The following is a 25,817-nucleotide window of genomic DNA, read 5'->3' on the forward strand; positions in this document are numbered from 1 at the left end:
TTGGACTAGAAGACTTCCAAGGACCTTTTCTGCCTTATGATTATACTAAAAGACAAATAAAATCCACCAATCAAGGAGAAAACCAACCTAGAACTGAGGAGAAACTTCCTGACAGTGAGAACAATTAATCAGTGGAACAGCTTGCCTCCAGAAGTTGTGAATGCCCCAACACTGGAAGTCTTTAAGAAGATGTTGGATAGCCATTTGTCTGAAGTGGTGTAGGGTTTCCTGCCTGAACAAAGAGTTGGACTAGAAGACCTCCAAAGTCCCTTCCAAACTCTGTTATTCTGCATTCCATCTTTTCGGCTGTATAGATATAAAACATTCATTCAACAACATCAAATGAATCACTCAAATTCATATGAGTGCAAAAATCCAACAAGTTATTTGGGTTTCTTCTGTCCACTTCTTAGACTTGCTAAACGAGTCATAGCTTCTGTGGTTGTTGGTCTTTATTCTAAGAAGCTCACGTATGCGTTCTCCACTAACATCCAAAGGTGACCTTCACTTCTAACTAATGTTTAATTTAAGCCAGATCAGACTATACTGAAGAGGACATTAAAGATAATTGCCTGGAGACTGCAACCTATGAAGAACCCTTGCAGAAATTGAGTTTGGTTAATCTAGAGAAAAGAAGAATTGGGGGGGGGGGTGTAACATCATAACAATATTTCAGTATTTTAGGGGATGCCACAAAGAAAAGGGGGGGTGTCATCCTATTCTCCCAAGCACCTGAAGGAAGAACAAGAAGCAACAGATGGAAACTAATCAAGGAAGGAAGCAACCTAGAATTAAGGGGAAAAAAATTCTGACAGAAAAAATTAACCAGTGGAATGACTTGCCTCTAGAAGTGGTTGGTGCTGCATCACTGGAGGTTTTCAAGAAGAGACTGGACAGCCACCTGTCTGAAATGGTATAGAGCAGTGATGGCGAACCTTTTCGGCAGAGTGCCCAAACTGGAACGCACTTGCATATGTGTTGGAGTGCAAGAAACCCGAAGACCAGCTGGCCGGTGTGTGCAAAAACGGCCCGAAAAATGCCCCACAAATGGCCTGAAAAATGATAAGAGCAGTGGCGATGGCACACATGCCCACAGAGAGGGCACTGCATGCCACCTCTGGCACGTACGCCATAGGTTCACCATCACTGGTATAAGGTCTCCTGCTTGAGCAAAGGACTGGACCAGAAGACCTCCAAAGTCCCTTCCAGCTCTATTCTGATTCTGAAATGAGTCGGATACGTAGCAGTGGTGAAGTGAAGATCCATCAAGATGTGAAAGTCCATCAAAGAGCGACAGCCCATCGAGATGGAAGGTCGATGTCCTGCCTCTTTTTTTGACATTTGTCCCACTTGCAAGCCCTTAAAAAAAAGGGTGTGCAGTTTGACTTGTGTAAATACACACACATCGAGAGGCAGCTAGCCCTGAGCAAACACACAGCTTCCTGTGGAGAAGGATAAACATAGGATTCCATCTGACTTTCTGTCTCTCTCTCTCTCTCTTTCTCTCTCTCCATCCATTCCTCCTATACCGCCAGAAACAATCCCAGCATTTCTTTTGTGTTTTTCTTCATTTTAAGACACACAAAAGCGGCACTAAGCATAGGTGTGGAATGCATGAAAGTAGGCCTAACGGAGAGAGTCCAGGTCACCTTGCTTCGTTGCCGTCTTCTCCTTTCTATCTTGTAATTCTCTTTGATTGTAGCTTGGAAGCATTTGAAGCCATTCTGCCTGTATTTCACGTTATTGTTCCCCCTTGAGAGTCTGGCGGGTCTCCCTCAAGTGAGTGAAAGCAGAATTAGGAGTTTGCCTGGTCCAGAAGCTAAGAGACCTTTCTTTCTCCTTTTTTCTTCCCCCTTCCAGGGCGTCCCTCTGGAGCTCCTGTGTAGTCCTGCCTCTGCTGGCCCTCACCTGGATGTCAGCCGTGCTGGCTATCACTGACCGCCGTTCGGCCCTCTTCCAGATCCTCTTCGCAGTGTTTGACTCCTTGGAGGGCTTTGTCATCGTGATGGTCCACTGCATTCTAAGAAGAGAGGTGGGCCTTTGAGCTTGAATGATGGCAGAACAGCTTTCGGTCTTTAGAAGGACGGGTTCTCACACTTGTGGGAATAGAGGGATGTGGCTGGAGAGGAGAGAATGTTGTCTTCTACATAAGAGTTGTAAGGTTTCCTAAAAATGCCCTAATTGATTCATGAGTATCGAGTCAAGTTTCAGTACAAAACTAGTCATTTACTAGGAACTTCATAGGCAAAATCTTTTCGCAGTTAAGTCTAAGCTTTGCTTGATTTATAGCTGCACTTTACCCCTGTTCCTTCCCTCCCCTCAGTCTGTGTCATAAATCATATTTCCCTATGAGATGCACACCTCCCAAGCCTGCTGCAGTAATCTGAGATCCAACTTCAGCCGACAGTATGCATGGAATTCACTCCTCCCTTCTCTCACTATGACAATGTTGGGAGTTGACAAGAGACTTGTTCCCTTCCATGCTTCAGTTCTGTTGAGATGGTTCATGTTTGATGGTCAAGGGACACACTTAACATTTGGAGGTGGGCAACCGTAAATTAAATGATGTGGACAGGAATGGATCATTTAAAGCAGTATCTCTCGACCTTGGCAACTTTGAAGTCCACATGTATATTTGAAATTTCCTGGAACATAAATGACTAGTGCCAGACTGGATCCACCAAATTCAATGATCTACTCTAGGTAATGTTTGTCCCCTAATTTAGCACATCCAGATACACTAGGCTGGATTTGTGACCAGCATGTATTAACACTATCCTAAATATTTATGCTACATGGAAGCTTTTGGTAGACAGACAGACAGACAGACAGACAGACAGACAGACAGACAGACAGACAGACAGACAGACAGACAGATAATGGATCGATGGATGGAGAGAGATGGACAGAAAGAGATTAGATAGGCTGACAGACAGACAGATGGCTGGTGGGATAGATGGATAAAGAGAGAGAGAGAGAGAGAGAGAGAGAGAGAGATGGACAGAAATTAGATAGATAGACAGACAGACAGACGGATGGATGTAGGGATAGATGGATATGGACAGACAGACAAACAGATGGATGGAGGGATGGATAGATAGATTGAGAGAGAGAGAGGGACAGATAGAGATTAGATAGATGGACGGATGGATAAAGAGAGAGGGGGGAGAGAGAGAGAGAAAGATGAACAGATAGAGATTAGACAGATAGAGATTAGATAGACAGGATGGATGGTGGGATAGATGGATAAAGAGAGAAAGATGGATGGATGGATGGATGGATAGTCATATATACAGAGAGAGATGGACAGATAGAGATTAGATAGACAGACAGACACATGGATGGATAGAGAGAGAGAGAGGAAGGGAGGGAGAGACAGATAAGCAGATGGACAGACAGATTAGATAGACAGACAGACAGATGGATAGAGGGATAAAGAGAGAAATATAGATAGATAGATAGATAGATAGATAGATAGATAGATAGATAGATAGACAGACAGACAGACAGACAGACAGACAGACAGAAGATATACAGTGAATATATATTATATCTATAAATATCACTGATGCATACATATAAACAGACCCATCTTGTGTAATTCAGTATATTATAAATTAGTAATAAAAGTATTTTATATGCCTTGAAAAAAAAAATGATTCAGTTGCGTTGATGTTCATGATGTTGATGATCAAGAAAAAAGACAGAATGTATGAGTTCAGCAAGGAAGAAAATTCATGCCCATTTTAGCCATCAGTTCTACGGCCTAACTAATCTGAGGAGTGATTATGAACTTTTCCTAACAGTTCCGTTCATGGCTAATTTTAATGGCTGCTCAATTGCCCGAAAGCCAAATCTCATTAGCACCCTACCCCATATTTTATGCAGCGCTAGACTTGAAATGGATGCTGCCTAACGCGACAACTCTTTTTTTTTCCTAGGTGCAAGACGCTGTTAAATGCCGAGTCCTGGACCGTCAAGAAGAAGCCAATGGAGATTCTGGAGGATCGTTCCAGAACGGACATGCCCAGCTTATGGTAAGTGGGGGGGAAATGCTTTGAAGGAGAGAACAGATGTAGCTTTTATGACTCCGGTGAACCAAGATGGCGCATACCAAGTTGGCATATAGAGGCTGGGAATGTTTGGAGGTTAAAACCTATGAAGAACAGTTGTAGGAACTTGGCATATCTAGTCTCACAAAGAGAAGGATTATGAGTGAAGTGGAAAGATCTGGCCCATAGAAGCACCAAGAATTGGGCACAACTGTATGGATAACCACCATCATTGTCATCTTCATCTTCATCATCATCATCATCACCACCACCACCACCACCACCACCACCACAGTCTTCCAATATTTGAGGAGCTTCTCCAAAGAAGAGGGCATTGTCTATTCTCCAAAGCACCTGAGGGAAAGACAAGGAGCAATGGATGGAAACCTATCATAAGAAAGGATCCAATTTTCTCACAATGAGAACAATGAATCAAGGGACTTGCCTCCAGAAGCTGTGGATGCTCCATTACTGGAGGTTTTTAAGAAGAGATTGGACATCCATTTGTCTGACATGGCATAGGTTCTCCTGCTCAAAGAGAGGGTCTGACTGGAAGACCTCCAAAGTTCCTTCCAACTCTGTTCTTCTATTGGGAAACCACCATTCTTTTAGCTTGTTTGGGGTGCTGAGCGTCATAAAACATATTTTATTTGATTTTTATTGCCATTACACAAACCCTTCCAAAGACTTAAAGCAAGTCAAGACCACGAGAACATAAGATGCTTCCTCAGGCCACAAGTTCATCTAGGCCACGATTATGCTGTCCTACCATGGCAAGTGGCCGTTTTCAGGACATTCTCAAAACAAGGCCAGAAGGGTGACCATTCTCATTTATTGCTGGTCCCCAGGTCTTCATGGCAGCTCTCACTGTCATAAATTCAGGGGTGGGCTAACTGGGGGCTCGCACGGGTTCGGGCGATCCTCTAGCGAAGTTTCTGCATGGTTTGGCAAAACCCCCAATCCCACTCCTGGGTGGCCTCGCCCACCTCTCCCCTCCCCTCCCAGGAGTCTCCACGCAGCCCATACATCATGTCAGGTAAGTGCAGGGTCAACGCGGAGGCTCATGGAGGGGGGAAAATGGGCAGAAGTCTGGAAACAGGCCTCCAGAGGGTCTCTGGAGCCTGAGGAAGCAGTGTTTGCTCTTCCAGAGGTTCGGGGAAAGTCTCCGGAGCCTGTGAGGGCGAAAAACACCCCGCCCCAAAGCTCTGGTGCAGAAAGCCAACTACGCCATGCCCACCCTGCCCACCCCCACCCAGCAATGGGGCAGCATTGCTGCAATTTTTGGAGCCCACCCTTGCATAAATGCATGTCATCCTTTTTAAAGAATCATCTGAATTAGTGTCCAGATGTTATTGCATCTGGAGGTTTCATATTTCCTGGGTACCTATAACATTCTTTAATTAATAGACGTCCCAGTTCACCCCATTTTCCAAATAGGATGTACGAAAGCTGTCCAATGCTTTTTATTAGCGCCAATATTCCTCAAGTGCTTTCTTCAAGCCATCTTCTCCAGAACTGCTGGATGGCACCTGGTCAGGGACCATGCTACCTCAGGGTGCCGGGAGTCTTAGCCCCTTGTATCTGGAGGGAACCCCCCCCCCTTGGAGAAAGACTAAATCAGTGGAATTCAAACAACCAGGGGCTGTATGTGATAGGAGGACATCTGCATGGATCTTCTCCAACATTGATCCCCTTCACTTCACCTGTTTGAACTGAAAATATTTGACAAGCCCAGTTAGATGGTCACTTGGCTTCTTTCCTCTTCTAATCTTGGCTGCTTTTGTAAGACTCAGATTTTCATAATATTTTTTTTATTGAAAAAGTTTTATACAAACAATTTTCCCCCTTTTAACCCCCCCACCATACAATGTAAGTCTCATACAGATACTATGCCCCCTCCCCTCCCCCCAACCCCCCAAAAAATTTCTCATTCAAATATTATACTAAATACTTTACCCCCTCCCCTCCCCCGTCTTAAAATAGATTACTCATTCACATATTGTACCCCCTCACCTCCCAACAAACATAATATAAGTTTCTCTTAAAGTAACAATAGCCCATTAATCCCATCTTCTAAGTTAACTAAACATATATAAATCATAATATAAATTTCTCTTAAAATAACAATATTTCATTAATCCCATCTTCTAGTTTAATTATGCATATATATTACCCCACCCTCCACCCTAACCCACCCCCACCTCCCACTCAACTCCCCCCCCCTGACTTCTGCTATACACCACTCTAACAATTCCAAGCATCCCATGTATTATTTACTCGAATCATCTATCAGTCTAAACATTCTTACCTAAAGGCTACATAATACCTCCTAGTCTGGTATTTATTCTGTATGTAATCAATCCATTTTACCCATTCCTGTGTATAATTCTCCTGCTTCTGAGCTTTTAAGAAAGCTGAATTTTTTTGCCATTTCTGAATCCATTGATCAATTGTCGGTAAAAAATCTTTTTTCCAATGTTGCGCAATCAACAACCTAGCTGCTGTAACCATATACAAGACCAATGATTTTCATAATATTTAAACCCCGATTGAGAAGTCTTTATCACCCGAGATCTCTTCTCCCAATTTTCCAGGAGAAGCAATGAAGTGAGAATCCATTTCCCCCCGCCCCCCCCCAAGGACAAATTTTAACCTTCTCCCCTTAACTTTATTTAGTTAAGATGAAAAGACGCAACCAACATGCTCTAATGGGCTTTATGGCAAGGATCCAGGTTATTTGAGGGGCCATCTAATCCAGTAGTGAAATGTAAACATTTTTGCCATCGGTTCTCTGGGTGTGGCTTGGGGGTGGGTGGGGGGGTCATGTGACTGGGTGGGCATGGCCAACTTTTTTTAAGTGTTTTTAGCCCGAACCGGTAGTAAAAAATGCTTTCAGAAGTGTGGGGAAAAGGTTCAGCTGTGCCGTGCGATCGTGGGAACCTCTTTTTTTCACTTTTGAAAGCATTTTTTTAAACTACTAGTTTGGGTGAATAGATAGTAAAAGAATTCTTTAAAAGTGAAAAAAAAAAAAGGTTCCCACGATCGCACAGCGCCAGTGGTGGTCATGGAACCTTTTTTTCACTTTTTAAAGCATTTTTTTCCTGTCGGTTTGGGCGAATAGAGAGTAAAACAAAAATCTTTAAAAATTGGGGGGGGGAAGTGTCCCATGATCGCAGGGCAGACCTGATTGTCATGGAACCTCCCCCCCCCCACTTTTTACAGCATTTTTTACTACTGGTTCAGGCAAATAGGTAGTTTAAAAAAATTCTTTAAAAAGGGGGGGGGGAAGGTTCCCACGATCGCACAGCATTGCTGATTGTCATGGAAACTCCCCCCCCCCTTTTAAAGCATTTTCTTCCTGCCAGTTTGGGTGAATAGGCGGGAAAAAAATGCTTTAAAAAGCAGGGGAGGGGAGTTTCCGCTGATCACGCAACTCACAGCTGAGCCACGCGATCCTCGGAAGCTTTTTTTTTTTACTATGGTTCACAGAACCAACGAGAATTGTCCTTGCTGGTTCAGCCGAAGCAGGCCGAACAGGGAGGATTTCACCCCTGATCTCATTCCAGTGGGATTGATCTGCCCCACTTGTCTGGTGGGGGGAGAATACTATGGGTCCCATTGGCCAGGGAATTCTGGCTGGTGGGATCCAGGGGAGGGGGCCTTCTCCGCCAGCCCTCAGGAGCATCTTATCTCCTAGAGCGAGGTCAGCTCCCACCTTCTGTTCTTCTGTAAGAGCCTAAAGGCCAGGTTCAGCCAATTGACTTGGGGAATCAAAGGAGGGGGTTGATCCATTGATCCCCACATTGGGGTGGTTGATCATTTAATAACAGATCCCCACCTCCCCTCCCCCTGCTCAGCCTATTCCCTCCCTCTTCATCTTTAAGCTGCTATAGTTTGTATTTTTACAATTTTGTACTACAGGTAGCTTTCGGTATACAAAATTTGTTTAGCAACTGTTCGAAGTTACAGTGACAGTGAAAAAGGGATCCATCACTGGTTTTCCTACTTTACGACCATTGTAGCATTCCCCATGTTCACATGATCAAAATTCAGACACTTGGCAACTGACTCATGCTTATGACGGTTGCAGTCTCCCAGGGTCATGAAAAATGGTGTTGCAAAACCCCCAAATATTGCATTGCATGCCTATCTGTTACAATGGCACACACACACACACACACACAAACACACACACACACACACACACACCGGTTTCCATTTCATTTACTACTGGTTCGTTCGTGTGCGCGCGTGCATGCAACTCTTCTGCGCATGCTTCCCACTGCTGCCACGACCAGTTCACCCAACCAGCAGAAACCCACCTCTGATCCTGGTAGTCCTTGACTTATGGCCATGATCGAACTCAACATTTCTGTTGCTAAGTGAGACAGGTGTTAAAAGAGCATTGTCCCAGGTTAAGACCTGTCTTGTTGCCATTGCTAAGCGAATCACTGCAGCTCTTAAGTCAGTAGTGCAGTTGTTTAGTGACCATTCCAAATCACGATGGCATTGAAAAAAGTGACTTACAATCACGTTTCACACTTATGACCATTATAGCATTTGCCAGGGCCACATGATCAAAATTCAGACACTGGGCAACTGACTCGTATTTATGACAGTTGCAGTGTTCTGGGTCATGTGATCCCCTCTTGCACCCCTGACAAGCAAAGTCCAGGGGAGAAGCCAGATTCACTTAATGACTGTGTTTCTGACCGCTGCAAGGATTCACTTAACAACTGTGGCAAGAAAGGTCATAAAATGGGGCAAACTTCCCTTAATAAATATCTCACTTAGTGACAGAGATTTGGAGCTGAATTGTCATAAGTCAAGGACTACCTGTATTCTCTTTACATGGTTTAATTTTTAATATTGTAAGCTGCCCAGGGTTACCCTGTGGTACGATAGGTAGCCAAGACATTTGATAAATAAATAAACATAAACTAACCATACATGATATTAGGGACGTGGTGGCTCAGTGGCTAAGACGCTGAGCTTGTCGATCAGAAAGGTCAGCAGTTCGGCGGTTCGAATCCCTAGTGCCGTGTAACGGAGTGAGCTCCCGTTACGTGTCCCAGCTTCTGCCAACCTAGCCGTTCGAAAGCACGTAAAATTGCAAGTAGAAAAATAGGGACCACCTCTACATGACTAAATTCCCTCTATCTTCTTGGCAATGCCACCACATTGGCATTCAGTAGAAAGTCTTTATGGGTTCTTTATGGGTTCACCTACATAAATTAGATACGCATTAAAATACCCACCTTGAGACGCCACCAAACGTTGATCCTTGCTTGCTTCATTACCTTCTGTGCAATGAACACGCCAAGGTGCCATCGCCTAATAATTTTTGCATCTCCATCCAGCTCCCGCAACCGTTTCCTTCTCGGTTGCAGCCTTTTCTTCCATTCTCACACACGTGACCCATAATTATTTGGCGGACTGGTTTCACTGGCCGGCTAGAAAAGAAACGGACCAAAAATGAGGAGGTTTTAGCACAGCTGCCTGGGAAGATCCTTGGTGCTCTCTGAGCTTTGTTGGTTTCTTGCAGACCTTTCATTACCCTGACTAGATGTCTTCATCAGTGCTAGGAGGGAATTGTTCTGGCCTAGGCTTCCTGAGAAAACATAAATCACTATCTTAGTCCCCCAAACCCTCTTTTATTTAAACGGCCGTGAATTATGATCATTCACAGCCCGTAATGATTCACAGTCTGTGAAGATTCCGACAGATGTCTGCTTGAGTTGCCAAAGTCTTTCAGGGGAATATTGATAAGCACCCACCTTTATCTCCCTTGAAACGCTGCCAAAGACCTAATTGCCAATTCGTTTTGCAAGGCCAAACAGAGCACAGAGTCAAACGGAACTTCTCAGAGCTTGAACCGATTGGATGAACTAATTGCTTCCTGCAAAGGCTCACGTCCGTTTGCTCCTCCTTTATGTCTTATGGGAGGGGCCAATCATCTCCAAGCCTTACTCCCGAGTCACCCTTTTTCTCTTAACTGTTCTTGCCTTTTGGCAGCTCTGAACATGTGCACACTGGGAACAGGCTCCAGCTGTTCTTCCGCCTCACTGATGTCTGACTCCGAAGGCAGCTGATAACTGTCAGACGGCCCTGACCCCCTCTCTGCCTCCGACACAGAGCCCTCGTCAGAGCCTTCCCCAGACTCCAGGACTGGCCCAGGTTCCTCCCCAACCTCCTCATTGTGCGACTCTGCTGCCAGCTCCGCAGGCCGCTGACAGACCACAACAGGAATGGGGTTTATGAGGAGGAGGAAGAGGAGGAGGAGGAGGAGGAGAACTATAGGTGCTTGCTGCTCTTAGCTTGGTTGTTAATTTGCAGATATTTCATTACCCAACTAGGTAACATCATCCGTGGCAGAAGGGAATAGATTTTATGGAGAGGAAGAGGGGGAGAACTATTGCATTCTTGCTGCTCTCTGTACTTGGTTGTTTCTTGCAGACATTTCATTACCAAACCAGGAAACATCATCAGTGCTAGAAGATGTTGCTAGTCTAGCATTGATGATATTACCGAGTTGGGCCATGAAACATCTGCAAGAAAACTACTAAGCTCAGAAAGCACCAAGGGCTCCACAGTTCAACCCTGATCTACAAATATTGTATTCTCCTTGATTGCATAGTGGTCCATTTGACGTCTCACCTCCAAACAACTCGCTTGGATGACCAGGAGGTCGGGTGTAGCCTCCTTTTGTTTTTCAGATGGGTTAAAAAGCTGGATTTTCCAAATCTTGACCTTTTCCATCTCATAGCTGCCTTCTCCTTTCCCTGTTCCTGATCACTTCTTCCCTTTGCTTTCTCTGTCTTCCAGACTGATTTCGAGAAAGACGTGGACATGGCTTGTAGATCAGGTGAGCACATCACAGGTGAGACATCAACTTTGACCTGGTTTGGGGATTGATGTTTGTGTTTTTTTTTAATTCACCCTTCTCCCTTGCTTCTTGATTGGGGTCTAGGACAGTTTGCCACAGCCAACTCCCCACAGTCAACATGTCATGGCTAACTCATTGAGGGACAATTGGCCATGGCCAACTTGCCATGAGACAAGAGTAACAAGAGTAATATCAAAGAAACGTTGGTATAGAATCATACAGGAAAGAATGCAAAAGCAGGGACCAAATGAAATGTGAATGACAATGCTTAAAATATTTTTCATGCATTTGAAATAATTAAATAGAATTTGTTAAATTGTCCTGCAGTGAGTTTTCCAGCAGCAAGCTGGCTGTAGCAAGTTGTCCCACCCCGATCCTAATTGTGTGAAATTGTATCGCTTGTGAGTCTGTATACCTGAGCTGTCTCTTATTGGTCCAACTCAACTAGAGGAGGAGGAGGAGGAGGAGGAGGAGGAGGTGGAGGAGGAGGAGGAGGAGGAGGAGGAGGAGGAGGAGGAGGAGGAGGAGGAGGAGGAGGAGGAGGAGGAGGAGGAGGAAGATTGTGAGGTTCTCTGTGAGCTTGGTTGATTGTTTGCAGAAGTTTTATTATCAAACCCCACTCTCTTCTAGCACTGATAATGTTACATAGTTTGGTAATAAAACATCTGCAAGGAAGCAACCAATCTCAGAGAGCATCAGGGACACCACAGTTCTTCCCCTTCCCCCCTCCTCCTTTTCCTCCTCCCCCTCCCCTCTCTTCTAGCACTGGTTACATTACCTAGTTTATAATGTCTTGGTGAGACCACACTTGGAATATTTTATCCAGTTCTCATTGCCATGATATAAAAAAGATGTGGAGACTCTGGAAAGAGTGCAGAGAAGAGCAACAAAGAGGATTAGGAGACTGGAGACTAAAACATACAGAACGGTTGCAGGAACTGGGTGTGTCTATTTTAATGAAAAGAAGGACCAAGGGAGACATGATGGCAGTCTTCCAATATCTCAAGGGCTGCCCCAAAGAAGTGGGTGTCAAGCTATTCTCCAAGGCACCTGAGGGCAGGACAAGAAGCAATGAGTGGAAACTAATCAGGGAGAAGAAGCAACCTAGAACTAAGGAGGAATTTCCTGACAGTGAGAATAATTAACCAGTGGAACAACTTGCCTCCAGAAGTTGTGGGTGCTTCATCATTTGTCCCTACGCAGCCATCTTGAGGGGAGCAGTTGGAACAGTTTATGTCCAGGATGCGAGGGGTCTGTAGATATTTTCTCAGCCCTCTGTCCGACCCCTGCAGTATACAGGTCCTCAATGGAGGGCAGGCTGATTGCAATTGCTATTTTCCTGCAATCCTAACTATCCATTGAAGTCTGTGCCTGTCCTGTTTGGGATAAGAAATGCCATGGTTTCAATCATCATTTGTAGCAATAGGGAAGTTTGGAAGGCATCATTGAAAGATATCGAGAAGGCCTCCCCCCGTGAAGGGGGAGCCCTGGGAAAGAACAGGCCAAGGTGGACTGCATGACACACTGCTTGGACCTTCGTGTCTTCCGCTTCCCCCTCAGCTGCTACATCTTTTCTTAGATGGTTACAAAATCCTTAATCTTAACCCTAACCCAGGGGTTGGCAACTTGCAGCTCTGGAGCCACATGTGGCTCTTTCATCCCTCTGCTTGGCTCCCTGTCACCAGTCAGCTCCACAATTGATAGGGCTTTCAATTAGGACAGGTAGAGGAAAACGGGTGCCATGCTAGGAGGAGACTCTATGGTGGAGGAACTGGACTTTCAGTCAGCAGAGGAAAAAGGACATCATGCTAGGAGGAGACTCTATTGGGTGGGGGGGACTGGACTTCCATCAGTAGAGGAAAAAGGACACCATGCTAGGAGGAGACTCTATGGTAGGGGAACCAGATTTCTGGTCAGCTCCAGAATTGATAGGGCTTTCAATTAGGACAGGTAGAGGAAAAAGGATGCCGAACTAGGAGGAGACTCTATGGTGGAGGAACTGGACTTCCAGTCAGCAGAGGAAAAAGGATGCCATGCTAGGAGGAGACTCTATGGTGGGGGAACTGGACTTCCAGTCAGCAGAGGAAAAAGGACGCCATGCTAGGAGGAGACTCTATGGTGGGGGAACTGGACTTCTGGCCAGCTCCAGAATTGAATGGGGAGCTTCCAGTTAGGACATTTGTGGCTCTTTGAGTATTTAAGGTTGCCAACGCCTGCCCTAACCCCAGTGGTGGGTTCCTACCGGTTCGGCCCAGTTTGGCCAAACTGGTAGTGGTTTGGCGAGCTGGGTTGCTGGAACCGGCAGCGACAGAGGCCTGCCATGGCCCCAAACCGGTTCTCCAGGCGGTGCCTTAGGTGCCACCATCTTGTTTTTTGCTTCTGCACATGCACAGTGAAATTTTTATTGCGCTGCACATGCGCACGCAGAGTGCATCAAGCGCGCACGCGGCATGTCCATGAACGAACTGTCAGTAGCGACTGCCGAAATCCACCCCTGCTTAACCCATGCAGTGAAGTCTGTCTACCCCAAAGCAGAGTTACTCTATGGTAGCCTCCCGTAAAGCCACATTTTGGTGACTTCCCAAAATCTGATGTAGATCTTGCTTCTGATCGATGGAAACCTGCTAGGCTCTCCTCATTTTGCACCCTTGCCTCCATCCTTGCCTGACAAAATGTGCGAATGGATTTGGCCCACCCGCTTCCCTCTCACGCTTGATTACCCTTGAAAAGTCTAGACCTCCTTCCATTGACAGCTTATTTCCTTACTTCAGAGCTAAAGCTCTGCCTCTCAACCAACCTCTTCCTTACCCAGTGTACCTTTCATTAAAGCAGGGGTAGGTGGGGACCCCTGGCCCTTTTATGACTCGTGGACTTCAACTCCCAGAATTCCTGAGCCAGCTGTGCTGGCTCAGGGATTCTGGGAGCTGAAGTCAACAGGTCGTGAAGGGTGCATAGTTTTCTGACTTAGGCTTCCCCCCAAAAGCACGAGGCAGAGTCCTGGTCCCGACAAAACCCCTTTTATTAAACGAATGTGAATTCCTCTCACTCACATTCAGCAAAGCCTGGCAAACAGTCTTTCAAAGTTCGAATCCCTAGCGCCACGTAACGGAGTGAGCTGCCATGACTTTCCCAGCTTCTGCCAACCTAGCAGTTCGAAAGCATGTAAAAATACAAGTAGAAAAATAGGAACCACCTTTGGTGGGAAGGGAACAGCGTTCCATGCGCCTTCGGCGTTTAGTCATGCCGGCCATATGACCATGGAGACATCTTTGGACGGTGCTGGCTCTTTGTCTTTGAAACGGAGATGAGCACCGCCCCCTAGAGTCAGGAACGACTAGCACATATGTGCGAGGGGAACCTTTACCTTTATTTTATCCCTTCCTGTTTTTGTTTTTGTTTTGTTTCTCTCTTCATTTTCTATATCTCCTACCCTGTTTGTAATGCTGTGTCTTTCTCCAATGTGGGCTGCACGATGAGGGATGGCAACTCCTTGTTTGCCTTCAGATATTATCTTCGTGGCCAAGAAAGTGGTCAAAACCAATCCGTGTTCCTCCCTACGAGCCAAGGGATGTGCGATTTGTTGCATACAAATCGGGACATAGATTTAAAAAGCGATGCATGAAATTGGTTTCCTTTGCCTCTTTGATTACATTTGGTCTTCTTTCCGTTTATCTCTCTCATCCATGCATGCCCTTTAAACGTTTCTACCCTTCCTTCCTTCCTTCTCTTAATCCCTTTGTCTCTTGGGCACTTGATTTGTGCTGGAATTCAAACAGTAGGAAATTTCTTGTGTCCAAGTAGCTGGCAGCTGAGAGGAACTATCTTCAAATGCATTTGGTCATTAGTATTATATCAAGATGTATTGTGCATACACTACTTCCTTTTCTTTTCTTTTTGGGGGAATCTGCAAGGTTTGAGGGGGAGGAAAGAATCAACTTCTGCAAAGTAATCAAGGCAAGAGATTATTTGCAGTTCAGAGTTGAAATGAGAGTTCCTTGGTGCTCTCTGAGCTTGGTGGCTTTCTTGAAGACATTTCCTTACCCAAAAAAGTAACACCATCAGTGCAAGAAGGGAGTGGGGTTTGCATGAAGGAGGAGAAGGAGAGGGAGGGGAAGGAGGAGGGGGAGGTGGTAAAAGATTGTGAGGTCCCTGGTTCTCTCTGATTGCTAGCAGAAGTTTTATTATCAAACCCCATTCCCTTCTAGCACTGATAATGTTACATAGTTTGGTAATGAAACATCTGCAAGGAAGCAACCTATTTCAGAAAGCTTCAGGGACACCACAGTCCTTCCTCTTCCCCCCTCCTCCTCCTTTTCCTCCTCCCCCTCCCCTCTCTTCTATCACTGGTTACGCTACCTAGTTTATAACGCCTTGGTGAGACCACACTTGGAATATTTTATCCAGTTCTCATTGCCATCATATAGAAAAGATGTGGAGACTCTGGAAAGAGTGCAGAGAAGAGCAACAAAGAGGATTAGGGGACTGGAGACTAAACCATATGAAGAACGGTTGCAGGAACTGGGTATGTTTAGCTTAAGCGAAAGAAGGACTAGGGGAGACATGATAGCAGTGTTCCAATATCTCAGGGGTTGCCACAAAGAAGAGGGAGTCAAACTATTCTCCAAGGCACCTGAGGGTAGAACAAGAAGCAATGGGTGGAAACTAATCAAGGAGAGAAGCATCCTAGAACTAAGGAGAAACTTCCTGACAGTGAGAACAATTAATCAGCTTGCCTCCAGAAGTTGTAAATGCTCCAATGCTGGAAGTTTTTAAGAAGATGCTGGATAACCATTTGTCTTAAACTGTATACGGCCATGATGGTATAGGTGTGCCGTCACCCCAGGTCAGATCTCCATGGCGTTTCTATCGTGAGCTTCTCTTTCCCTGCAAACGACAAAACAGAAGCGCACGAAAGAAAAAGATCTGACCTTTTGCTGTGCTGCCGATGTTGGTCGTCAGGTCTCTGTTGCACACCTTTCAGTTTGGGCATGCACGGACACACAGTTTGGGCACTTAGTGTCTAAAAGGTTCACCAAGGGTTTCCTGCCTGAGCAGGAGGTTGGACTAGAAGACCTCCAAGGTCCCTTCCAGCTCTGTTGTTATGTTGTTATGGAAGCTCTCTTGAGTTCTGGGAAGAGAAGGCCAACCATAATCCCAACTGACAATGAAACAGAAATACCAACAATTCTAATTCCAACCTAAACCGTCAACTTTATTGCCCGTCAAAGATAGTGCCAGAGTTCAACCTTAATACATAGCAGACCCTCAGCCAGCTATTATGTCACGGACATAACATCGAGGACGGCTTCTATTCTGAGGTAAAAGTAAATATATATATTTTCCTCCTTTTCAGAAATGAATAATGTAAAAACAGGAGGAAAATATACATTCACTTTTACCTCAGAATAGAAGCCGTCCTCCACTTACGACCACAACTGAACCCCGAATTCACACTGCTGAGCTATTTCGAGTGAGTTTTGCCCCATTTTGTGACATTTTACGTCACAGCGGTCAAGCAAAGGACTGCTGTTGTTTAGCGAATCATGTGGTCGTTAAGTGAATCTGGCTCCCTCCCCCATTGACTTGGCTTGTTGGAATCTGGTCAGAAATGGTGATCCTCTTATCCCAGACACTGCGACCGTCACAAGTATGAATCAATTGTCAAGCGTCCGAATTTTGATCCCATGATCACGGGGATGCTACAATGGTCATAACAGCGGGTTAGATCATTTTTTTCTGTGTCGTTGTAATGTCAAACGGTCAGTAAAGGAATGGTGGCAAAATGAGGACTATCTATATTTGAGAATATGCAGAAATCTGTTTTCTTCTTTGAATGCAGCATTCAGCTGTATAATGCAAGTAGTCCTTGACTTATAACACTTCACTTAGTGACTGTTCAAAGTTCAAACGGTACTGGGGAAAAAGCGAGTTACGACCGTTGTTCACACTTACGACCATTGCAGCCTCCCACTGGTCACGTGATCAAAATTCAGATGTTTGGCAACTGGCATGTACTTATGACTGTTGCAGTATCCTAGGGGGACGTGATCCCCTTTTGCAACCTTCTGACAAGGAAACTCAATGGGGAAAATCCGGATTGGTTTAACAACCGTGTTGCTAATGGAATAAACTGCAGTTTCTAATGGGATTCCGTTAACAACTGCAGCAAGAAAAGTCATAAAACTACTCGCTTAACCAATGTCTTACTTAGCAACATACATTTTGGGCTCCACTTTGGTCGTAACTCGAGGCATACCTGTATTCCTAGATTTCAGACAGTCTTGATTCCAGCAGGTTCCATAAATTTGGGAACTTCCCAAGTGTGTTCTTTGAACGTGCATGTATTCTCCGAATAACTGAAGTACAGATTAACAGAGTTGGAATGGACCTTGTAGGTCATCTAGTCCAACCCCGCACCCAAGAAAGAGACCCTACACCATTTCTGACAGATGGCAGTCCAATCTCTTCTTGAAAGCCTCCAGTAATGAAGCTCCCACAACTTCCGAAGGCAACTTCTGTTCCATGGGTTGGTTGTTCTCACTGTCAGAAAATTCCTCCTTATTTCCAGGTTGAATCTCTCCTTGGTCAGTTTCCATCCATTGTTCCTTGTCTGCCCTTCAGGTGCTTTGGAAAATAAATTGAACCCCCTCCTCTATGTGGCAGCCCCTCAAATATTATAACACTGCTATCATGTCTCCCCTGGTTCTCCTCTTCCCTAACTAGCCATGCCCACTTTCTGCAACCGTTCATCATATGTTACGGCCTCCACAGTCCGCTAATCATCTTGGTTTGCTAAAGAGCCAAACCATTCCTGCTTTCCATCAAAAAAGGCTCTTAACAACAAGCATACAAATGGGTGTAAATCCCCTTTTAAATTCACGCCCATTTGCAGGGCCGTGCGAAATGATGTGGAGGGAAGGAATTGCCGTGTTTGCACACGCCTCTAGTATTCGGGCCCTTTGAACAGACACCGTGCAAAATGTTGTGCATTCCGTTGAATTGTTGTGTCCCATTTAAGCTGTTTATCTAAGGGGAGGGGGAGTGCGTGTGTCACCAGCTGCTCCTCAGCTACTTTCCTGAAAATAAATCAAACCGAATGGAATCAAAGATTAGTTATACCCAGGGAAGTACAGCGTACCCCATCAGCAATCAACCTGCAGGTTCAACCACCGTCTCCCTGGAGAACGTACCATAAATTATGTTGTGGGCATGTTGGCATGTTTAATTTATTTGCATCTGCAATTTTACCAGGATGGTTGAGGAAATCAGAGATCCATTTGGAATAAATTTATGGTGGCGGGTGCATTAAAAACCAGATAGATCCTTCAAAACCCACAGTTCTGGTAGAATAGAATTAGAATTAGAATTAGAAATAGAAATAGAAATAGAAATAGAAATAATAGAAATAATAGAAATAGAAATAGAAATAATAGAAATAGAATGCAGAATGGGGTGGAGGTGGGATTGAGAATGGTAATGAGAGTAGGGTAGGGTAGGGTAGGGTAGGGTAGGGTAGAATAGGAATAGAGTAGAGTAAAATAGAATAGAATAGAGTAGAATAGAATAAAATAGAATAGAGTAGAATAAAATCCATAATGAAACGGAGTGGAGCGGAATGGAACAGAACAGAATTAACACTAAAATAGAATAAAATAGAATATAAAATAATATAAAATATGAGGTATGAGATATGATGAGGTATGAGGTATGAAATATGAAATATAGCAATAAATATAACGTAAAATATAACAGAAAACAGAAAATAATAGAAAATAGAAAATAATGGAAAATAGACATTATAGAAAATAGAATAGAATGAAAACTAGAATAGAATGAAGAATAGAACAGAACAGTACAGAATAGAATAGAATAGTGTACATCCAAAATTGTCACTTTGAATGTACACTAAACATACATTAAATAAATTCTGTTGCATTCAGCTCTCAAAGGGTCACCACTAATATACACTACATAATATAACAGAATAAATAAATACAGATAAATGCAGAATTATGCATAGACCACATACATTCTATGTCACGGAGAAACAACGCAGTCTAGTTCAGATGCATACCTCTAGATGGCAAGAGAAACGAAGCTTCTGAGTTTACCAGACGGATGGTGTAAATATGAATTGCGGAAAGTCGAATTGAATGCCAATCCACTATTGGAGGGTGTGGGTAGGCGTGGGGTGAGCATCTCCCTTCATATTTGGGGCAGTGGCAGTGACAATGAAGTCATTAGGAAATACAGGTAGTTCTCGACTTACAACTTTTCATTCAGCGACCATTCGAAGTTACAATACTGAAAAAAAGAACTGATGTATGACCGTTTTTCACATTTAACAACCATTGCAGTGTCCCCATGGTAACGTGATAAAAATTCTGACGCTTGGCGACTGGCTCATATTTATGATGGTTGCCATGATCCGCTTGGGTGGCCTTCTGACGTGGAAAGTCAATGGGGAAGCCAGTGGTCCACTTAATTAGTGTGGCAAGGAAGATCATAAAAAGGGGCAGGACTCACTCAGCAGCAGAAACGTTGGAATCGATTATGGTTGTAAGTTGAGGACTACCTATATTAGGGAACCTGTCTTTTGGACAACGAAGGGGGACATGTGGTTGTACAGCATCATGGTTTCCGTAGTACCTTCTGAAATCCCATCTCTCTCCCCCTGATTTGTTAGTGCTCAACAAGGACATCGGTACGTGTCGTACCATGACCATCACAGGGACTCTGAAGCGGCCGTCCCTGCAGGACGAGGAGAAGCTGAAGCTCAACCACCAGAAGGGCTCCTCCAACTTCAACAGTCTTCCAGCCAACGTCTCCAAGATGCACCTCCAGAGTTCCCCACACTACCTGGGCGCCATCAACCTCAATGACTTCAGCAACCACACCTTGACTTTGAAGAAGGACAAAAGCCAACCTCCGAAATCCATCTACATCTGTGATGGAGACATCTTCAAAAAGCTGGATTCGGAGCTCTCGCGGGCACAGGATCAAACCAGGGATGCCAGCTACGTCATCCTGCCCACCAACACCTCCACCTTGAGGCCCAAGCCACCTCCGCCGCCACCGCCTCCGCCTCCACCACCACCACCACCACCACCCAAGGATGACACCAAGTACAGCATCAACATTGACCAGATGCCCCAGACGAGACTTATCCACCTCAGTATGGCCACCGATCCGGGCTTCGTGGTCAAGAGCCCCCCAAGAGAACCCGCAGGGATGAGCTGTGTGGAAGGGCAAGCATCTTCGATGATGCAGCAGCAACCGTTGTCTCCTCCGTTGGTCAATAAATCCATGGACTCACAGATGCCCAACAGCTTGTGTGACACGCTCAAGACCAGTAATCCTGGAATCTTGACCAAGAATGAGACAGTCGCCACCCTCTCCATGAGCTCCCTCGAAGTAAGTGGCTGAAAGTTGGCGGACCTTCTCCATACTTGGATTGGAGAAGTCCTTAAATTCCATTCTTGCTAACTGAAACTACTTTTAAAAAAAAAAAATGCGTAGCTAATCAGAATAGGACAGATCTCTTAAAACAGTGGAGTGCAATCCAGTGGTGAAATTCAAAAATTTTCCCTACTGGTTCGGTGGGCATGGCTTGGTGGGTGTGGCTTGGTGGTGGTGGTGGGTCATGTGACTGGGTGGGCATGACCAACTTATTTTTTTTCCTTTTTAAAGCATTTTTAACTACCAGTTCTCCCGAACTGGTAGTTTAAAAATACTAAAAAAAAAAGTTTTTTTAAAAAAATTCCAGTGATCATGTGTCACGATGATCAGCTGTGACAATCAGCTGTGCCACGCGATCGTCAGAATCTTAAAAAAAAACTTTTTAAAGTGTTTTTTTTTAACCCCCGGTGCAATCTTATTTTGAGCCCAGATTCCAAGTGGTAGATGTTTCATGGTTTGTTTTAAGACAAGGGGGGGTCTCCCAACTTGACAACTTTATGACTTGTGGACTTCAACTCCCAGAATTCCCCAGCCAGCTGTTTTATATAACAACTGAATAGTGGAATAACGAAATTGGAAGGGATCTTAGAGGTTTTCTAGTCCAACCTCCCTGCTGCGGTTTTAGAAGATAAGTTTAGACTGGGCATTTTTGTCAAAGAATTCCAGCAGTGTGATCTCAAGAGTGTTGGGCTGTGATTGCACTCCTAAAAATGGTTCCGTTAATTAATGTCCTTCATTAATGATAATCATTTGCTATGCACGGAATGTCCTTGCAAAGTATTTCATATTGACTAATTTTCCCCACTTATCTCTCCTAATTGTCCTTCAAGGGGCAAGAAGGACCTGGCTAGCATCTTTCTGATATCATCTCCATCGAATGCTCCTTCTGTGAGTCCCAGCTGGATGTAAATCTCAGCCCCAGAACTTCCTCACCATGCTGGACCAATGATGCAGTGATTGGGGTATTTCTGGGGGTGAAATATGGACAGTCATAATGGAAGAAATGTTTCTTATGGAAGCCTGGTTAGAAGTCAGTTGAGTCTCTCCAGTTTTGAATACCGTTTGCTTCAGACATTTTGAGAAGCAAGAATTCTGGGAGTTGAAGCCCACAATGTCGACTCATAAAGTTATATGTTGTCATTGGGGGGTGGGGGGACGGGACGGGATGACAAAGTGCATTCCAAGCATACCTTCTCCTAGAGTCAGTTCTCAGATTACTACAGCAGTCTTGTGAGGGGTGCACCTCATTGGAGAATGTGATTTATGACACAGACTGAGGGGAGGGAAGGAACAGGGGCAAAGTTCAGCCATTATTCAAATGAGGTTTAGATCTGACTGCAATGGGATATTGCCGAAATGGTGTTCCTAATAAATGACTGGTTTTATTTTGAAACTTGGCTCGAGGCTTTCGGAAATCTTTCGGAAACCTGACACACAAGTCTTAAACATGCCAAGGTTGGACACCTTGCTTTAGGACAGCGGTTCTCAAATAGTGGGGCACGCCCCCCTGGGGGGGCGCGAGGCTCCGTAAAGGGGGGCGCGAAGGCTCCCTTTCCATCTGGGTGCAACGGCGGCGGCGGCGTGGGCGAGGCATAATATATCCCGCCTGGAAGTGGCAGCACTTCGCACTGTGGATTTTCATTGGAGCCGCGGGCTGGAGCTGTGCAAGAAGCCTGCTCGGGCGGGGGTGGGAGGGAGGGAAGCATGGCTGTCCCAGGCTTCCCTCCCTTCCCCCCCCCCCAGCCCAAGCAGACTTTTTGCACAGCTCCAGCCCGCGGCTCTGATGAGTCTCTGAGCAGTCCCCAGCGCTGCCACTTCAAGCCGGGATATATTCTGCCATGCCCTCGGCGGCGTCTTTATGCAGGTAGCTCGCCTCCCCGCCAGCAGCTCCACCGCCAGCATTCCGTCTGGAAGCGGAAGCGCAACAGCCGCTGTTGGGGAAGGGACAAAGGGGCGGCGGTCGCCCGATCTTGCCACCGCCACCCCTTCGCCCCTGGTAACGGCGACTGTTGTGCTGCTGCTTCCAGCTGGGATGCTGGAGGAGCTGCTGGCAGGGAGGGAGGGAAGAAGGGGAGGAGGGAGTAAGGATAGACAAGCAAGAGGGAAAGAGGAAAGAAGGCAAGCAGGCAGGAAGGAGGCAGAAGGAAGGAGGGAAGAATGGAACTGGAAGGGAGGCAGGGAAGGAGGGAGGGAGAAAGGAAGGATAGGAGGATAGGGAAAGAGGAAAGAAGGCAGGCAGGCAGAAGGGAGGGAGGTGCAAGGAAGGAAGGAAGCATAGATAAGCAGGAGGGAAAGAAGGCAGGCAGGCAGGGGGAAAGAGGAAGGAGGGAACTGGAAGGGAGGCAGGAAGGAAGGGAAGGAGGAAGGGAGTGTGGAAGGAAGGATAGACAAGTAAGAGGGAAAGAGGAAAGAAAGCATGTGACTACGGTGGGAGAGGAGGAAAGACCGGTGTGCTATGTTATGCAGAGGTGTACTTATAACAATTTTATAGACAAATTATACTATTTACAGTCGCGCGGGGGGCGCGAAATGTTTTCTTCTTCCTAGGGGGGGCATGACAGAAAATAATTGAGAAGCACTGCTTTAGGAGATCAGATCAGATCAGTTGCATTCTCCCTCCCGTCTCTCCCACAACAGAAGCTCACTAGAGAAAGTGGACATAGAACATAGAATAACAGAGTCATCTAGTCCACCCCCCTGTTCAAGCAGGAATCCCTATACCATTTCAGACAAATGGTTGTCCAATCGCTTTCTAAAAACCTCCAGTGATGCAGCACCCACAACTTCTGGAGGCAAGCTATTCTGTTGGTTTATTGCTCTCACCATTAGGACATTTCTCCTTAGTTCCACATTGCTTCTCTCCTTGATTAATTTCCATCCATTATTTCTCATCTTGCCTTTTGGTGTTTTAGAAAAGAGTTGACCCCATCATCTTCGTAGGAGTCCTTCAAATATTGAAAGACTGCTATCATGTGTTTTTTCCCCTAGTCCTTCTTTTCTCTAGACTAGCCAAGAGAGAGAGAGTGAACCAGAATCAGAATAGAGCTGGCAGGGACCTTGGAGGTCTTCTAGCCCAGCCCCTGCTCAAGCAGGAAACCCAATTGTACCATTTCAGAAAAATGGATGTCCAGTCTCTTCTTAAAAACCTCCAGGGATGGAACACCCACAACTTCTGGTGGCAAGCTGTTCCACTGGCTAATTGTCCTCACTGTTAAGAAGTTTATCCTTAATTCTAGGTTTCTCTGTTTAATTAGTTTCCATCCATTGCTTCTTGTCTTGCCTTCTGGTGCTTTGGAGAATAAGTTGACCCCCTTTTCTTTGTGGCAGCCAAACAATTGGTCATTTTGATGGGCTCAGCCCTCCCCTGAGCTTCGGTGGCTGAAACCTGGGACTCCCCTCTCTAATCCAACTTCTTCCACATGCTGTCCCTTCCAAAGTCTAAACCCTCCCAGACGTGCTTTATCTCTTGCCAAGCATTGATCATGGATCTTCCTCTTCCTTTGATTTTCAGAGGCGGAAATCCCGATATGCAGAACTAGATTTTGAGGTGAGTATTTGGGGTTTGCTTCCATGATAAAAACGGGATGAGTTTCCTTGAAGAACTTGTTTCATCTCCAGGTCAAAGTAGAGGGGCTCACCCAAATGGCATGCATATTAGCCTACTCCGCCTTCCTAGATGTTTCGCTTCTTTAGAATAAAATATACAATTAGTCCTCAACTTACAGTTCATTTAGCAATCATTCAAACTTACAACAGCACTGAAAAAAAGACACAACTATTTTTCATACTTACGACTATTGCAGCTTCCCCCGCATCAGGTTATCAAAATTGAGGTGCTTGGCCAACTGGCATATATTTATAAAGATGGAACTACCCTGGGGGTCAAGTCATTACCGTTAGTAATCATCCTAACCAGGTTTCAACCAGCCAAATCAACGCGAGAAGCCTGATTCACTTATTAACTGCAGTGATTTGCTTCAGAACTGTAGTAAAAAAAGATGTGAAATGGAGCAAAACTCATTTAACAACTGTCTTGTTTAGCAACATAAATGTTGGGCTAGTTGCGGTCATAAGTTGAGGACTACCTGTAGTTAGGGACAGGTTTTCTACTTGACCTCTCAATAAATATTTTTTTTAAGAAACAAATCCAGAAAAGAAAAAATCAGAGAAAGGATTGCTTGCATGTCTATTTGGCTACTTAAATGTTCACTGCCTTGAGTTGTTTGTTAAAAATATTTATATATATAAAGCTGGAGAAGAGAGAGAGAGAGGATGGATGGATGGATGGATGGATGGATGGATGGATAGATAGATAAAGAGACATAAAGAGAGAGATGAGAGAGAAAGGGGTGGATAAATGGATGGATGGGCAAATGAATGGACAGACTGATGGACGGATGGATTGATGGATAGACAGGGATGGATAGATAAATGGATGGGTGGATCAATGGATGGATGGATAAAGAGAGATAAAGGGAGAGATGAGAGAGATGAGAGAGAAAGGGAGGGATGGAGAGATGGATGGATGGATGGATATATAGATTGATGGATAGATGGATGGACAAATAGACAAATGGGGGTGGATCAATGGATGGATGGATGGATAGTTAAAAAGAGATAATGAGAGATGAGAGAAAAAGGATAGATGGACAGATGGATGGATGGCACATGAACGGATGGGTGGATGGACAGATTGATGGATAGATGGATGGATGGATAGACAAATGGATGGGTAGATCAATGGATGGATGGATGGATAGATAAAGTAGATAGATGAGAGCGGGATTAGAGAGAGAGAGAAAGAGAGAGAGAGATGGATGGATGGATGGACTGATAGACAGTTTAGACAGACAGACGGACAGACAAATATTTACAATGTTCATTTGTTTCTGACAAAACCTTGACTTATCTGGATGTTCCCTGTTGTAGAAAATCATGCACACAAGAAAACGTCACCAAGACATGTTCCAGGACCTGAACCGGAAGCTGCAACATGCAGAGAAGGAGAAAGAATCTCCACCAATGGAGACTAAGGTGAGTCTTTCCCTACTTGAAGTTTCTGAGCTCTACCGCAACAGGGTGCAAATTGTATTGTATTGTATTGTATTGTATTGTATTGTATTGTATTGTATTGTATTGTATTGTATTGTATTTGTATTGTATTTGTATTGTATTGTATAGTGGGTATTTTCTCCCAAGATGAAAGAGAAATCAGCCAATGGTTATATAGAAGATCAAGATATCGATAGTGCCACCATTAAAAAAATAATAATTCCAGGGAGAAATTTTTCTATTGATGTCTCCCTGGGGAATTATTGGAAGAATAGAAGACCTGGAGGCTTCAAAAAGCTGGAGATAAAAATCATGCAATAAAAATAGGACCTTCTCCCTTCCCTAAATGTTAGAAACCCCAACCATCC

The 25,817-nt window shown here is 44.9% G+C and overlaps 1 protein-coding gene across 6 annotated transcripts in view; it reads left to right on the forward strand.

Annotated features, from left to right (window-relative positions):
- Positions 1-25,817, forward strand: part of LOC309391050 (adhesion G protein-coupled receptor B1-like) — a 132,143-nt gene that overhangs the window by 101,098 nt on the left and 5,228 nt on the right. For 3 of the 6 annotated variants that reach the window (XM_081951094.1, XM_081951096.1, XM_081951097.1), the window contains 6 exons: positions 1,861-2,032; positions 3,942-4,037; positions 10,878-10,932; positions 19,625-20,352; positions 23,909-23,944; positions 25,327-25,431. In XM_081951094.1, coding sequence (XP_081807220.1) covers positions 1,861-2,032; positions 3,942-4,037; positions 10,878-10,932; positions 19,625-20,352; positions 23,909-23,944; positions 25,327-25,431 — 1,192 coding nt within the window. The remainder of the gene's footprint in view (positions 1-1,860; positions 2,033-3,941; positions 4,038-10,877; positions 10,933-19,624; positions 20,353-23,908; positions 23,945-25,326; positions 25,432-25,817) is intronic. The other 3 variants (XM_081951095.1, XM_081951098.1, XM_081951099.1) reach the window with 1 other exon arrangement.

This window comes from Natrix helvetica (assembly GCF_964273705.1).
Source record: "Natrix helvetica genome assembly, chromosome: 4".
Classification (NCBI taxonomy): domain Eukaryota; kingdom Metazoa; phylum Chordata; class Lepidosauria; order Squamata; family Natricidae; genus Natrix; species Natrix helvetica.